This window comes from Ictalurus punctatus, chromosome 6 (assembly GCF_001660625.3).
Source record: "Ictalurus punctatus breed USDA103 chromosome 6, Coco_2.0, whole genome shotgun sequence".
Taxonomy (NCBI): Eukaryota; Metazoa; Chordata; class Actinopteri; order Siluriformes; family Ictaluridae; genus Ictalurus; species Ictalurus punctatus.
In genome coordinates this window covers 16751373-16769516 of record NC_030421.2, presented here as the reverse complement: position 1 = coordinate 16769516, position 18144 = coordinate 16751373, and the positions used below count along the sequence as shown (strand labels likewise).

The 18144-nt window shown below is 43.4% G+C and overlaps 1 protein-coding gene across 1 annotated transcript; it reads right to left on the bottom strand.

The window, feature by feature from the left end:
* Positions 1-906: 906 nt before the first annotated feature.
* irs2b (insulin receptor substrate 2b) lies at positions 907-16045 on the bottom strand. Its single transcript, XM_017470405.3, has 2 exons — positions 12326-16045; positions 907-3518 (listed from the first exon to the last, which is right to left on the bottom strand). The coding sequence occupies exons 1-2, from the start codon at positions 15534-15536 to the stop codon at positions 3514-3516; spliced, it is 3216 nt and encodes a 1071-aa protein (XP_017325894.1). The 5' UTR covers positions 15537-16045; the 3' UTR covers positions 907-3513.
* Between the last annotated feature and the right edge of the window lie 2099 nt (positions 16046-18144).

Here is an 18144-nt window from a genome sequence, read left to right as displayed (position 1 = left end):
GTTTAGGGCTAGGATTTGATGTTTGCCATGTTAAACACTATGTTATTACTTACAGGCCGAGACAGAAATATACTAGCATCAGGACTGGCACATCAGAACAGGCAAGTGTGTTTTTTTAAATTTTTTTTATAATAAAACATGGGACTCGAAAAATCAAAACCCCTGCATAATTTACAATACTGGTGCCATAATCAGCTACAGATATACTGTATTAAAAAGAAATCCATGGAAATTCCAGCCAGGCCAACCTAGCATCCCACACTTACTCAGATAGATCAAACAGAGACCACACTCAATAATCATAGGCTTTTTTTTTTTTTTTTTTTTTTATCATACAGGGGTTTCCCCCTCTTTGTCCACCTCTCATATACACACACTCACACTGGTCTCCTGTAAGAGACCAGACTGAAACATTTAATCTTATTCAAGATGTAATTATCATTTTAATTGGATTGAGAATTAGTAATCCTTTAACATATGGCTTAGCACATAAAATGATAATCCCACTAGCTAATTACAAATTCTGCCGTAGTCTGGTTTACAAAGCCATAATGCCCTACTGTGTGATTTCACTGACATCTGATGCGACTTCATCTCACATTATCTTTATAGACCATACCCTGTTAGTTACTGTATATTAATCAGAGAATAAAGGTCTGACGTGTATGTGTGTGTGTGTGTGTGTGTGTGTGTGTGTGTGTGTGTGTGTGTGTGTGTGTGTGTGTGTGTGTGTGTGTGTGTGTGTGTGTTTTAGCTCTGATATTCCCTGGGAAGACAAGATGAATTAAGACATCTGCTGCCCTGAAAGGCTGGGCCGACTTTATGAAGTCTTTCATGACTGCATAAACACAGGCTACAGACAAGAGCAGAGTCCTCTATCATGACAGAACAGACGGACACTTAACGTTTCTTAAATAACGTTACTGTTTTATTGCATGTGGCTATTCAGAATCATTACAGCTTCCAAAGCAACACTAACTACACTAAGATTAAATTATCTCTTAATAGCATCACAATGTGTAGCATATGAAATATATACAATGGAAGACCAAAAAAAACCCAACATCCTAATAATTTCAACCAAGGCTCAAAATAGTCATCTTTTCCATACTGAGAAAAAACAAATCATCAGAATAAGAACACTGCTCAAATCACTGGTAATATCCAATAAGAAAAACAGCAAAGTTTTCGTTTAAAGTTGGCTGAAAAAAATGTGTACAGCAAAACAATCCCATCAGTTTTAAGGTTTTATCAAACTTTATGAACACAGTATTTATACATTTGGTTTCTTTCTGTAAACTAATCTTTAAAAAATGTAAATATTGCATATGCCATATGTTAATTTGTACCTATGTAGCTAGACCTCTCATATCAAGTACTTTTAAATTGTATTTGTTTGTTTTTTTTTGTTTGTTTGTTTGTTTGTTTGTTTTTTTGCAATGTTACAGCAGTATAAAATATTTCCTTAGTGGCATTCATCTTGCGGTTTGTGCACACTTACAAACCTATAGCAAAGAATTAGAAAAGAAAACCTCCAGGTCAAACATTGGTGTTTGGCCAGTACCTTCATTAGTGCTTTAGCGTTTGGGGGAAATTCATTTAAACATATACTGTGTATGTACACGTACATAAATGTATTATCTTTAACTTTAAATAAAAAAACAAAAACAAAAAAAACTTTCCAAGGTCACAACTGTACATCAGTTGCATTATTATTATTATTATTATTATTATTATATACATTATTTACAAGTTTCCAGGCAAACATTTGATATACTTGAACAAGTCACATGTGTCAGTTTCATTTCGCTTGTTTTGGTGTTTTTGTTTTGTGACGGTCATACTTTTGAATGGTTCTTGTTTCGTTTTGCTTTGCTTTGCTTGTAGGGAGCTGCAGAATACTCTACATTCAAATTTGTCTTGTGTTACAATCGAAAAAGTTTGCAAGTGCGAGACAAAGCACTAGCACAGACACGGTCCCCGTCTGACACTACGGTGCAGCAGCAATGCTTTAAAGCCTCCCAAAATGTCCCTGAAATGTGTCTGTCCCATTAACCAACTGCTCCACCAGTGTACCTCAGAGCCAATCAGAACAGAGCACATGGAACTGGCTGCCCTGGTCTAAAGCAAAGGAAAGGCCGCGAATAAAGAGTAAAGATATTTCATGGTTGATAAGGGTGAGGCAGCAGGAGTCATTACTGGGTCATTACCCATCATTACCCATCCAACATTGGTGGGTTAAAGTGTGTTTTGGTGCCTATGTGGTAGACCCACTCTTTCTCACTCTCTCACACACAAAGACACATTTCGCGCATGTCTTAAGTGTGCATGAGGAGTATATCTGTTTCTGTCTGGCTGACTTCGTTCCAAACTAATCTTCTTCTCAAAGAGCCTGCTTTGCATATGTGTACGTGTGTAAGGCAGCGTCACGCTGCTTCCCCTGTCCTTTACCAGCACTCATAAATAGAATTATATTAATATCCTTTAAATATCTGTGTAATACTTAGAATAAGAACAGGAATATAAGAAATCTTTGATTGCAGAAGTCACTATCCATGGTGAAAGCCACTTCTACTGCACTTAGAGACATTCGGTTTCCATGGCGAGCAGTCGGTCTTTGATACTTTGTAAATGTGTATAGGTCCATAACAAATTTCCGTAACAAAAGAAAACACTGTTTGACAGTCAGTAAGGCTTTGGATTGGCATTTTTTTCTTATGACATTCAGCACTGAAAATAAATAAATAGTTTTTTTTGTTAATATATATTTATATTTTTTTCCATATGCAACTCAAAACCTGGCTTTAATCTGAGGTAGGGTTTTTCAAGCAACTACTTGTTTCAGTTAACTGGTGAAGATTGTGATGAAATGCCACCTTGATGCAGTGCTGCAACCATCCATATGTGCACACACACACACACACACACATTCAAAACACCTCTTAATGCACACATATAAATAAATAAATACGTGCATTGTGCAACGTGTGGTTATGCAGGTATCCAATGTTTGTTTGTTTGTGTTTGTGTGTGCGTGTGTACACTTGTGTGAGTATGTGCAGATGGTACACTCCAGGTTTGAGTCACAGGTTTTTGCATGTTGGGAACACTGGCCTTCTTAACATTCAGAGCACTTGAACAAAAACCAGTGGAGCATAAACAAGAAGAAGAAGAACTGTAGACTCTAGAGGGGAGTGAGTGAGGAGTGACACACAGACAGATGTGTGGTCCAGCCTTTTGTTTTTGTCAAAAGTCTGAGTCATTTTCAGAGCAGCACAGAGATAGAGGACCACGTCACTGGGGCAAAGAGCAGGTCAAGTGTCTATGTTGCCATGACGATAGCCATTCATACAAGTTCAGGGGTCAAAGATCAGGCGAGAGTTGAAGCAGCAGCAACAGCGGCAGCAGTGTGGCCCATCTGTCCACATGGGCCACCTCTCCTCCTACCACCTTGTACCTCCTGGTCCCGAGGAAGAACTGAGGAACCATAGCAGGAATGGAGTCCGGATCTGTTTAGTCTGGGGGGGGTTAGAAGAGAGAAAAACGGATTAATGCGAAGAACATAAACACATCCAGACAGAGACATTCAGTTGGGCCAAAAACAAGAGCAGAACCAAACAAGCAATAAATCATTGTGCTTTTTTTTCCTTGTCTTCTGAGAACAATACTGATCCAACACAAAAACATGAGGAAGTCACTGCTTACAGTTTCTACTCACAGATTGCGACCTTTTATGGAATAATATCTAATTAGCTATGAATCCCTCCCTGTTGTCCAGTTATCTACATGTGATTTTTCCTAAACCATCTCTGCTGAACACACACACACACACACACACACACTAATATATATATATATACTGTGTCTGAGAAGTAAGAGTGACACAATTACACATGCTAACCCCCTCTCGGCCCCTCCCTCTCTTCTTTACCAAGTAAGGAATGTGTGCTCCTTTGTTGTGAGCAACTGAAGTGGCAGGTGCTCTGAAAAAACACAGACACTGTCATTTAGTGTTACGTATCCGAGTGTGAGCTTCCGTACGTCTCTGAACACATCGATACAACACTATCATCAAAAGCGTTTTGACACCGAGACTGTCTCTGAAACGCATGCATGGCGTTAATCTAAACATTACGTTAAAATTCTTAATAAAACACTACATTTCATTGAGATGACATGTAATAAGAAACAAATGACTGAATTCATTTTCTTTAGCATCCTGAGGGTCTGGAATGGAGAGGATTGCTTTCATTTGAGTGATAACGCGGAGGAAATATTCACTCAGACAGACCCTATGCAGGCCTCTCGTTCCTGCCACACAGCCAGGTTTCAAACCACCTCAACGGCTTATTTTCCATCTAGAACAAGAGCTATTTTTACAGAGCTGTTACACACTTGCAGCTGCACATGCTGCGAAACATACAGCACTTGTGAAATCTACACATTTGTTAGTAAATTAAGAAACCCCCATATTGTACTATGTAATGATCTTAAACCAGTTTACTCTTTCTCTAAATAAATAAATAAATAAATAAATAAATAAGAGGTAGTTCTGGCATCAACATCATGTCAGAGCGAAAGCTGTACTCCTACCAGTGCTTCCTGTAAATGTGATAACTGATGTTATAACGGCTTTATTATGTGCTGTCACTTTAAAACCTAATACTCATAATACTTAATGCTCACCCATCTCCTGGTACTAACTGCAAAACCTCTGGGATAGCATTTATTACCCTTCATTCATGAAGTTATTCGTAGTTCAGCCTCGGTTGTATGGCAAATAAACAAGGAATACATAGGAACATACTGCCTAAAACCATGTCGTGTGATTGCTGTCTAACCTGCAAACTGAACACTGCTAAGAAGGTGATGAAGCTCTCTTAACCTCATTGAACCCAATGACTGAGGAGTTAAAGCTGCGTGCGGAGGACCAAAGTATCTTCCTTTACTCATTTAGCACCAGGAGTAAGCGCTTATTGCTTCCTGAGCCAGGGTCAGTCAGAGCCCAATCAAACTGAATTACGTTACATGCAGGAAAGCGAGCATCAGGTAAATGCCATTGATTAGGTCTGTCTACCTGAAGACAACACAGAGATCAAACAAAGCACCTAAACACATTATGAAGAGCTGACTACATCGAGCCGATGAGGATAGTTTTCTGATATGGGGAAGGCTGATAAGCATAGAGACACTGACAACACCATGGCCCTGATTCAGTCCTATTCATAAACAGTCATTAGCCCTTACACATACACTACTAACGTCATGGAACAAGAGATATATGAGTGGCAGTGACCTGTCTGTTATTCTGCCGTGCGTGTGTGTGTGTGTGTGTGTGTGTGTGTGTGTGTGTGTGTGTGTGTGTGTGAGAGAGAGTTGGTGGGGTTGGACCAGGACTGCAGTTTGAATTTCACAGAGCTAATTAAGCAAAAGGAAGCCAAGCAATTCCATAAATGTCCCATGTCTGGAGAGGTGGAAAAAGCCATGAGTGAGCAATGAGATCATGAGGAAAAAGTGTAGACCGTAGAAGTATCAACATCCTAACAATCACTTATACCTAAAAGGCATCACGCAACTCTAAATCTCTCTCTTTTGGTCACGATTTCCTGCCCTTTACTCCAATCTGTGCAGCTGATAGCTGTAGCAGAGCCAAGCTGGGTGAGTGCACACATGCCTCATTATAATGTCCTGAATGGACAGAGGACTTCAGAAGAGGGGAAGTGACATGGAGAGGCGATGCATATGCAGAAGTATGTGTTTTTTGTGTGTTGGCGAGTTGGTGGAAACTGCTACTCCTAGACAACGCCCCCACCCCGGGAATTTTGACATAAACACAGTTTTGTCGGAGGGGCAGTTCAACTAAGTGTAAGATCATACAAGGGCAACTTAACGATAAGGATTCTGAAAAGCTTCCGAGTTATCCTTCTGACACCATTCTCACTAACCAACTCATTTAATCCCCACCAGCTCTACGTCATCCGTTCAAATACAAAAACATCCGTGTTGCATCTAACGGTCCTGCGTGTTTTTTCCTCACATGTTCCCACTTTCTATATGCTACACATTTTAAATCAAGATTCTCCAGTGCTCAGATTGAGCAAAGTATTCATAAGGCACTGATACTTATTACACAGCCTAGAAATATCTGAACATTTGGACCTTGTGGTGACATTCAGCAAGAGCTTTATTTAATTGTCAAAACAACACCACAACTAAAAGAGCCAACATGGGGAACCAGAATAAACAACATCAGCCACAACAATGACTAACATGCTGTGTACCCTCTGTCTCATCATATTTTTAAGCAGGCTGTGTTGTAATTACAGCTAACCCATGTTTTACTGTCATACAACAGCTACAATTTTTTTTTTTTTTTTTAAAACACAGTCATTCATTGATAAAAAAAAAAAAATTAAAAAAAAAAGCAAAGCACACTGTTGCTCTATTGCCTCTGTTAGCACATATGGAATGCACATGAGTGAGAGGGGTGTGTGGTTTGGACAGATCACTTATACTATACAACACGTGCTTCTTAAATGTCTCTTCTGGTGTGAATTTTCAGGGTACACATAAATGCACTTCCCATGGAAGCCATGTGAAAACACAAGGCAGGCACATATCTTAAAGCTTCTCAAATTCAGACCACCCCCTCTCCACACACACACACACACACACACACACACACACACACATCACCAGAAGTCACCAGCCGGTGAACCCAGTGACTCTGCCCTTCCCCCCCAAATAGCCCTCATTCACTCTCACACACACACACACACACACACACACACACACACACACACACACACACACACACACACACACACACACACAGAGTCAGCCCGGCTCTAGCTCACTTGTACATCGTATAGGCTAAAATTATCAAGGAGCTCCCCATCCCCCCTCACATCCCCCCATAATACACACTTGCAATCTATAGAAAGTGTAAGATCTATTTCAAGGATACTGTAAATATGCTACTAATTTAGTTATCCAGTATTCAATAAGATGAAACACATGTATGCATGGGTTCATGCTGTGCAGTTAGAATGAGCGGCACATCAATATTACACAAGAAGGCTTTAAGCAGGATATCGCTTCACACCCCACACTTCCTCTTTCTCTCTCTCAATACGAGGTACCATGCCATGTTCTCACTATGGTGGTCACAGAAGTCATTTATAGGCAAAGCAACATTATGGAAGTGACAGTAACTGATGACCGAACACATCTGAACTTAGTGTGGCCAAGAGTGATGTAGAGAGCTACTAAGGCTACATCAATGCTCATCCGGATAAATTTGAAAACACGTCTTTTTTTGGCCTCTCTATGTTTCCTCACTGAGACGGCGCGTTCGTCCAGCGAAAACGGAGCTTTCCGAACAACGCTGTCCCAAGTGAATCGATTTGAAAACGCTATTTTTGTGTGAAAACGTGTGTGCTGAGAAAACGGAGATGTGAAGCAGTCATGTGACCCATTCAACTCAAGATAGCATTGTTAGCGATTTGATAGCATCGTTAAAAGATTAATGTCACTTGGTACAACCTTCAGAACCTTCAGCATGTAAATGCCTGACGGAAATGACGCAGGCCAAAGCTTTTTTTTTTTCTTTGGATATTTTCAAAATTTGTGATGCAACATTTTCTGCCTTTTTTTTTGCGGAAAACCTGAATTGCAATCACACGAAAGTGTTTTGCACGGACTCTCACAGTGATGTTCTTGGTAAATGAGACCTTTAAATGGTAAATGGTCTGCACTTATATAGTGTTTTTATCCAAAGCGCTTTACACTGGTTCTCATTCACACACACACCAATGGTAGCAGAGCTGTCATGCAAGGCGCTAACTTGCCATTGGGAGTAACTTGGGGTTCAGTGTCTCGCCCAAGGACACTTCGGTATGTGGAGTCACGTGGGCCGGGAATCGAACCGCCAACCCTACGATTAGTGGACAACCCGCTCTACCACCTGAGCCACAGCCACCCCATTAGCTGTACTTATGTTCGACGCACATGAATCAAATGGAGCTTTGGCTGAATGTGTGTTGTGATGACGTCACATGATGCGTCTTGGCCCAAATCTCTGGAAAATCTGGGGTAATTTAGAAAAACTGCAACCTCCTGCGAAAATTTATTGGAAGGTTTCCTTGATTTTGCATTCATTTCTGCGATCACAAACTCCCAGAAGGACTGTACCGATATGGAAGCGTTTTCAGACTTTTCAGTGTGAAAAAAGCCATTTTTGGCTTAGACCGAGAGTGTTTTAAAACCAAAGTGCAGTTTTCACATCTATCTAGATTAATGTGGACGTAGCCTAAACAGTGGGAGGGGGAAAAAACCTGGGTGAAATATTGAAGTTATATTTAATATGTGTGTTATATTTAATACGCATGCTGAGATGGTATTCTTGTGTAAATATCCAAGCCTAATCTCCATGTTTCCCATAATGTGCACTAATTGTAGATCTAATTGTGTTGATACAGCTCAGAGGCATTGTCAGGATTATTATCCAAATAAAAGGCATTTCATGAATGACTAGTGAGCTCAGCTGACACATGCGTTCACATCACATGACCAATCTGCTCAGAAATACAGCACAAAAAAACCCTTTTAAATATATGTGTCCCATTTCAATTAATCTAACAATGTTGTTAGTGGAAAAAGACTCAAGATTGGAAAGCTCGGTTTAGAACAGGAAAACGGACATCATGTTCGTTTCATAGTCAAGTCACATGCTAGGTAGGCAATTATGTCCACGCAGAGCAACCTCTTGTAAAAGCGACCAGTAAAGACTCTTTCAATTGCACCAGCACGTGCTGCTCATTTACCACTGGAAATGTCATTTTCCTGACTACTGTTAGACTCATATGCTTGAGTCCCCCCCCCCCACCCACACACACACATAAATACAGATTATAATGTCTTCCCCATGATAAATTCTCTCTCAGGAATTAGTGCAAGTTTTGTGGAAGGAGAAATGTGGAGACTCTGGGATGTTTACCAGGAATGGCCGCGATCATGTGTTGGCTACAAGAGAATCTCACACAGTGATGTGTGCGTGTGTGTGTGTGAACTGCGCGCACATTCACTTTCTCGAACACTACGCAAATCTGCTCAACAATGAGCGTAATCCGTCTTACCGGTGCTACTAAAAGAGAGTAACGTTTTAGCAGAACATCCCGGCCTAGTTTAGTCTTTCCGAAGCCCACAACACACACACACACACACACTCACACACACTCACACACACTCACACACACTCACACACGCGCGCGCGCATGCGCACACATCATCAGTGTAGCTACAGCTAATTACCAAAACAATAACAAGCGGGCTGAGAGGAGGGAGGAAGGGAGGACCCAAAGAAAGTGAAGCGAAAAGGCAGGGAGGAGAATGGAGGAGGTGGACAATGTAGCTGGTACACAAGTAAGCAGAGATGAAGAGGTAAACACTACACTGAGCAAACACGCCGTGATGTAATAAATGCTGAAGCAGAGAAGAGGCGCCAGAAAGAAAACAGGCCGAGCCCAGGATGACTTAAGAAATACAGTGAAAATGGTATGTGTAAGCAATAAGGAGCATTTTCTTTGAAAGTAAACGCTTTCAAAGTCTCTCTCTCTCATATGAGGTAGCAGATGGTCTGTAGTGATTAGTGTATTGTCAGTGTCTGTGTTTGGGCTTGATAACCACTGAGCACTGCTTGGAATGACAGGTGCATGACCCACCATCTGCTCTTGAACCAACACCCCCCACGCCGCCCCGAAACACCCCCATACACACACACACACACACACACACACACACACACACACACAACACACTTCTCTGCAAAGCCTCCATTAAAATTTTTACTAAGGCTCAGTGAGTATTCGCGAAACTGTGGCCCCATTATGAATTTTTTTAATCAGCCAGGAGAGACGTCCCATTCACACTACACCACAAAGCAATTTCTGCAATACCTCATGGGATAAATTAACAAGAGGACAGAATTAGACTTGGCTTGTATTTCCTCATATATATATATATATATATATATATATATATATATATATATATATATATATATATATATATATATATATATATGTGTGTGTGTGTGTGTGTGTGTGTGTGTGTGTGTGAGAGAGAGAGAGCCCCAAAGCATCATCTAACATTTGATCTCCTAAGCAATACCGCTAATACTTCGTGCTCTCTATATACAGGGCGAGGTCACAGGAAAGGTATCTCATGTACAACCAATTTCTCATGTGCATGTGCACATGGGGGGGGGCATGTTTTCTTTTTTATTCCAATGGAGTGATATTTGGCTGGTCTCCATAAGGAAGATGTGTTTGGTACAATAATTGCTACTTACACACACACACACACACACACACACACACACACACACACAGACACATTATATATATATGTATGTATGTATAATGTATAATGTATGTATAATGTATGTATGTGTATGTATTTGCTAATGAGATGCAGGGTTCCACAGTCAGTGTGTCTCTGGCATTAGTAAAAAGACTCCTGTCATCACTACTCAATGGAGTGTGCTGATTGGCCCAGTATCTATACCATATCATGCTTAGCCAGAAAGAGAACAGCTGAGTTCTTTCACTCCAGCTGATCTTTTGTTTTTGCAGAATACTGGTCCTGACCAATCAGAGCCAGCCAGATAAACATTAGTGTGTGTGTGTGTGTGTGTGTTTACTGTTTTCTAACAAAATCCACCCCCACACACACACCCCCAACAACAAAGACATCCACACCCACATGCATACACCACACAGAAAAGCAGCTCTGTCTGGGGCTTTGATCCATCACATGAGTGTTATTGTGTGTTTGTGTTTGTGTGTGTTGTTCAGATGAGAGGTCAGCTTCTTGAAGCAGTCATTCATCAGAGGATTCTTTCTGCGAGTACATACACATACTGGCTTAACCGAATCCCACCCCTTGGACGATTTTTCATGGTTAAGAGTGGAATCAGTGACTCGCCATGACCTTGCGTAGTCTTCCTCTAGACATGATGCTCCCCATGCAGTTTTACACACACACAAGCGCACGCACACATATTCACACACACCACAAATACCTCTATTCACTTCATAAGCAACTATACTATGTAAACAGTGCATTATTGTTTGTCTAGGACTGGAAATTTGTCTGGCTGCCAGGCATTAAGCCTAAAATCTCTTAGCATTAAATAAAAGTCCCGCTTGTTCTGTGAAAGTTGTTTCTGTCTCTGAGACAGGACTGTGAACAGACTGCATTCCTGCTCTGAAACCCAGCACCTGACAACAGATAAACAGCCTCTCTGCATTCCACCAGCAAACGCACACCTTCCACTTAATGGAGCTGATTGATGCAATGCCAGCACCTTAATCTACGCCTAACCTTAACCTAAACGGCAAAAAAGGAAATCTTTTGGCTCTTTTAGTTTCTTAAACTAAAAGAGAAGGAAAGCAAAATCTCCAATCTGAGGAATAATAATAATAATAATAATAATAATAATAATAATAATAATAATAATATTAATAATATGAAGTTGGAAACAGTTTACAAGGACGCTGCATTGGCATAAAATCTTATCGTAGCACCAAATCATATGCCCTTCGTTCTCATATTAGACACCTCAGGATTAAAAACTGCGCCACACTTCAACATCACTTTCACTAGCGTTAGCACTCCCACCAATATGATCCCTGTTCCGTGGAACAGACATAAGAACTGAAAGGTCGGTATTCAATTTCACAACACAACAGCTAGACACGAGCATTTCACACATTTCCTGTAATGTAAATAGGAGGGTGCTAAAAATGTCCTGAATTCGTTTAACACCGACGACAGTCAGATAAGGAGAAACGTGCCGATGGATTCACACACTTCCAGCTACTGAATAATCTTTCTAAATACCTGTCTACATATTTGATTTTTTATTCAATTAGGTTATTAGGTCATTGAGACAGACATGACCATAGCTTACGGTTTAAGTGTGCTGGCTAAATTCATGACTTGGGATAGTCTGGCAAACATACAGGCAATAGGAAATGAATTAGGGAAGCAATCTCACAAGAGCAGTGACAGTGTAACACTGAAGAATGCATAGCAGCCACAAACTATTTCAGAATGAAAACACTGCCACTTAAGTAGCCAATATCTTTTTTACCCCCTTCCTTCCTTCCTTGTTGCCATATGATTCAACACAGCATTTCTAAATTAATAGCCCTTGACCATTTATGAAATAAAAACACCTGAAATGCCAAAAAATACACACCTATGGCATGCACAATATGTAAAACAAACCAAACGTTAGACGCTGATCCACACAGCTTACCTTTTACTGCTGTTGCTGTGTCCTTGAATCCATAGAGACTGGCATATATTGCAGTCATGCTCCCTTTGCAGCAGCTGGCAGCTTTGAATCTAACCAGAGCATCGCAACTGGCCAGTCCTTCGTCCATAAGGTTTAAGGCGATGTAGTTAAGTCCATTTTGAAAGCCCGCTGATGTCTCTCTGCACATGGGACTGCCGTACTCCTCTTCTAAGCCATCGCTGTTCCTCGCCAGAGCAGAGACGTTCTCCACGGAGGCTGAGCCGTGCCGTCTTGCATCATGTGCGAAGGAGGGGAAAACGGGCGTGACGGTGGTGGTGGAGGAGAAGGTTTCCGAGCTGTGTCGCCTTCGTCCTTGGGGGTCCGCACGTATCACCTTGGCACCCCGGTCTGGGTCTACTAGGGGCGGGGCGGTGCCACCCAGCAGGAATGACTCAACCGGTCGTATCCCCATGGAGTCAGTCAAATTTAACCTCCGTGCGCAGGATGATGGGCTGGCAGGCTTGGTACAGTCAGTGGCCTGAGATGTAGACTGAGGAGGAGAAGCGGACACACAGAATGTCATTTCAGTGTAATCGTCCTTCGCCATGCCAGCCTGGCATGAGGGTTCCACCTGTGATATGAGGTTGTAACCATTTATTCCTCCCTCCTCCTCACATGGGGTGGGACAGACTGCCAGATCCGGCATGGCATCGAGAGGGCTGAATGGAGCAGCATCTCCAGACTTGGGTGACTCCAAACTTATGTTAATGTTCATGTAGTCTGAAAGAAGGGACCTCCTCTGCTCACTGGAGGAGCTGATGGAGGAAGCAGGGCTCTCTGTGGAGCGTGGGGAGTACCTCAAGCCGGCATGGCTGAAATCTATGTTTATGTACTCACCAGGGCTTTTGGGTTCAGAGGGCAAAGGGTGCTCATTCATGCTAGGCAGCGTATGAACCAAATCCAGTGGCAGGCGCGTAGGTCGGCTGATCCTGGATCTGTGGAGCAAGTTGTCAGCTCTGCTTTGCTTCAGAGGAGAGGGAGTTATTTTGGGAGCTGCCTTCTCTGGCTCCTCCACAATTTTCCAGTTTTGTAGGCTCATGAGGACATATTGATCGCTGTCACCATTATCTGCTGTCTTCTGCTGGGGTTTGTAGCAGCGGGGAAGAGAGCTGTAAGAGAAGGGCTGTCTGAGAGAAGTTTGCTGTTCTATGCCACCCACAGTAGTGGGGAAGTAATCTGGGGGCGTGTCGGACACGCACGGGTCTACAGGAGACATGTTGAGGTACTCAGTGTTGGCCAGTTTCCCATCTGAGCTGTCCACAGAGAGTTTGGAGCTACACAGCATCTTCATGTAGCCACTGTCATCCAGAGAGTAGCTGCAGGGCGGGCTGGTCCTGTAGCCGTTGGCCACAGTAAGGGGGTGTGTCCTAGGGTTGATGATCTGCTTTGGGGCGGAGACACACATGGGGCTCATGTGCATGTAGTTTTCAATCTTACTACCCGGCGGTGCCACGCCTGGTGTCATTGGCATGTAACCATCCTCACCTAGATTAATACTGGAGCTTTTTTGTGAGAATCCAATTTCAATATCACCATAATCCTCAGGGTACGCAACTTTAGGGGATGCAGTGTGCGAACTGCGTCCTGAATGCCCAGCGTTTTTGAAAGTGGCCCTCATGAGTGTGTACTCGTCCAGCGAGGCAGAAGACAGCTGTGAGTGCACTCTCTTCTGGTGAGGCATGGTGAGAGAGTACGTCCTCTTTCTGTAGGCTTTCTCTAGGTCCCTGACACCCTCGTCCACCATGCGGGTACTACGTCTCCTGTGGCTATGTGCAAAAACACCCTGCTTGTCCATGATCATGTAGCCGTACAAGTCACTGCCATCCCGTGAGGGAGGCGTCTCGGCAAAAGACTCTGGCGTAGAGCTGCGGTGAGCCGTTAAGTTGTGGGGTGCATCTCCTGGACTGGAAGCGCACTCGTCGCAGGAGATAAAGCCGGCATCGCTGGGTGAGCCGGCGATGGAGGCTGTACAGCTGGCTGGGCGGGCACCGTTCGAGGGCACACTAACGGGACTGGCATCGACTGAGGGAGGGGAATGAGACACGGGCATGCACATGGACTTACTAGGCTGGAGAGAGGGGGTTTCAAACGTCCTACAAGGGCGGGCTGCCACAGTGTTGGATCGGCTCAGATGTGTGCGGTTTATTCCGGGACTGACAGGACTTCCTGCTACTGACAGAGACACCGGCCGCGTCGTCGTGCCGTCCCCCTCGCTCGCCGCGCGCATTCGGCATGACGTGAATTTGGCTCCGGGCGACGAAGCGGCCGCGCTGTCAGTGCGAGATCGCCGCAGCAGTCCCGTCTGACTCGGCGGTAAGTGATTTAAATGCCGCCTCGCGGGTACTGAAATCGGATTCGTGCCCGATGACTGACTTTTGCTGCGCGGCCGGAACTCGCACATCAGCTCCTTCATAGCCTTCATAGCTTCCAGAATAGTCTCGTGGATGTTTTGCGCCACCACCGAGTCGTCTGCTTGCATCCACAGCTCACCGGGGCCCGTGGCGGCTGACCTGCCCACCTCAATGAAGAAGAAACTGTCCGAGTGACCGCAGCGCCGGATGTTCATCAGCTGCAGAATCACAGACGCGACATCCGTGTTGAGTTTCACAAAACTGATCGTGCGGCTCGACAAGCACAGCCGGTACACCCCGGTCAGGTTCCGGGTCTGTCCGAGTCCCCTGGATTTCAGGTTCACTTGCCATACCTCCTTGTACGCGGCGCTGAGCGGCGTCACCACCCCGTAGCTCGCCTCGTCAAACCCGAGCAGTGAAGAAGCCGAGTGAGACGCCGATCCCTCGCACGCCCGGCCCTCGTTCATCAGATCCGTTAGGACACCAAACCAGCTCTCCTGCTCCTGCTCGTTGTCTGCAGCCACGGCGAAGTACTCGTCCTTGGTGTACAATGCGATGAGGTGCTTGTGCTTGGCGTCCGCTCGCTTGTTGATGTTCAGGCACGAGTCCAGTGGTATGATCCGCTTAGCAGCCGCCTTGTTCCTCCATTTCTTCTCGCTCTCGTAGTACTCGAGGCGCGCGGGGAAGCCCTCAGTCTGCGCCTTGAGCACGAAGAAGCGCTTGTGGCCGTGTTTCTGCTTCTTCAGGTAGCCGCACTTTTTAACATTGTTCACGTTCACATTGGAAAGCGAGTGTCCGACCGCTGGCGGCGGACTCGCCATCCTTCCGGTGCTGTAAAAAAAAAAAAAAAAAACACAAACAAACAAACCCAAAAACTCTCACTTTGCTTCAAGTTGTAAAGTCTCCGCGGATATTATCTCTCTCCCTGCACTGAGCGTCGCGTCCCGTATCCGGAGCTGTTAAACAGTAAATAACCCATATCGCTCAGTGGCTGGAGTGAAAAGGAGGGGAAAAAAAAAAACATATGACGTCCTACACATCCAGCTACGGTTACCAAAAAAAAACAGGATGGGAAAAAAATACACACGCAGTGATACGAGGCGGGCGCAACCTTAGGGGAAGGCGTATCCGCCTATCTGATCGGGTTATTCGGCTCATTGGTCGAAGGGACTGAAAGATAGTAAAACGCACCTCGCATGGCACAATCAGACCCCGCCCACTCGAGTGACAGGCCACGCCCATCACTCGTTCAACCCAAAGGCTACACCCGAAATCGCATACTACAGCACTACATATCCAAACAGTGCACTAAAACACAGAGTATAATATATATATATATATATTTGAGTTTGTTCTCATTTCTCACTCAGTTACTCTTCTACAGATGGCCGTGAGTGAGCAGTGCACGTCAGGTTAGAAAGTGTGTCATTTCATGTTGGTCAGAGATGAGAGAGTGTTGACACATCGGGTTCAGTGCTTCATGCCGGTCACATTTCAGCTCTCGCTGTGATAACGTGACGTTTATTTCACACTTCATGCTTGTGGTGCTTGAGAGCATCTAACAGAGGATGAAGGATGAAGAAGGAGATTCCTATCTGGGTTTATTCCGAGTGTGATTAAAAAGGAAATCTGGCAGGTATAGCCTGCTATGAGGCTTGAGCCTCGTGTCTGTTTTCCTCAGCGACTTTATGAATAAGATGAATAAATCAGAGCATCATTTCAATGAGCCAACTAGGCTACATGTAGGCACATCGGTTCCGGTCCACGTCGCGCCGTATCCTGCCGGAATGATCGTGACGCACCCGGTTCATAAGAAATCATTCAAGCGAGAAATTGTAAACAAGCGAGCGCTCGTGACGTGGTGCAAGCGCGAGATGTGTGTAGGTGCTGGATCTGCGGCGCTACAACACTGCCTCTAGCGGCCATCTCTCAGGCTTGCTGCGTGTGTGTGTGTGTTGGTTTTTTTTTGTTGTTGTTGTTGTTGTTTTTCCCCTGGACGGTCATGATTCTCTGCCCACTGAAGCATTACACGTTATGAAAATGTTTCCTTTCTCTTTTCTAAAAGACATTTGACATCACCCCCTCAACTAATGTAGAGTCAGCCCTGTGTCCTCGGATGATCTTCCGTCATCACGAGGTGTCCGTTATTTTTGGAGGGGGACGTTGAGGATGACGCTGGAGCTCTGAGTGCGTCACGGGCTGGGTATCTGCGCATGGAAAACATGGCACGTTCGGGTCACTGACTGCGGATATGGAGCCTAGCTCTGCACACATGAACCCAAAGTCCTGCACTTCCGTCTGACTCTTCACTGAAGGCACAGAGACGACACTGCGGTCAAACCATAAACCGATTTTCTGCAATCCGCGGCAATCAAATCCGTGTGCGCTGCTATTCCACATTTAGTAGTAATGCTTAACCGGGAGAGTATGACCGCACTTGGCGGTATATTCACCGGAACTGCTGGTCATATCTTAAACGAGCACGCTATACTTGGAAAAGAAACACATGTTCCGGAAACTAAGCACGTAATGTAGCATATAAATAAGCCTCTAGGACTACTGAATATTGAAATAGATGTTTTATGTAAAGAAACATATTAACACAACTAATTAAATGAATTCAATTTATTGGTCCACTGAATTATATATATATATATATATATATATATATATATATATATATATATATATATATATATATATATATATATATATATATAATGACACCAAGCAGATCTGCAATATAAAGTAGGTTTAGGGTACCTAGTGTAAGTTTGGTATTGAGAAGATCAATAATGAATCATATGTACATGGGTTTGTTGTTGTTGTCGTTGTTGTTATTTTCATTGATAATTTAGCCCTATGTTATGTGGAGTTTAGTGTTTGCCATGTTTAACAGCTGTAGTTCATTAAATCAGTCTTTTTTTTTTTTCTTTTTTTTTTCTTGTCTGAGCTCCTTGTTTACTTTTACCAGTAAGTAGGCTGTGTAAAGGCATGCTGGTACTTTGATTCTGTGGTCTGCCTGACCGGTTGAGGGTTTGACCACATGGCCACAATGACCTGTACGGCTTCACTGACTTTTCATCGTAATCTTTTGAAAACCATCGATAACATTCGGATCCCGGAAATTTACATTGGTAGATGGGGCCCCATGTCACTGTAAGCTATTTTAGACCATTAGTATCTTATAGTTCTAAACAAATGTTTTAAAAGCTTACTGAAAATTGATAGGTTAAAGAAAAATATGGATACGTTCCTAGAAGAAACGTTCTATTAGTTAAATGTGTAAGACTTATTAGAAGTTATTTAGTAGCTACAGAGAAACTAACTGGTTAGCTATATAGACTGGAAAACCCAGTGTGCTTTAAGATTTCAACTGTAAATTTCTCATTCTTCAAATGTAAATTTCTCATTCTTCTCTCCCTTTCT

Excerpts from the sequence above, each read along its gene's own strand:
- irs2b (XM_017470405.3), bottom strand. The coding sequence starts at position 15,536 with ATGGCGAGTCCGCCGCCAGCGGTCGGACACTCGCTTTCCAATGTGAAC.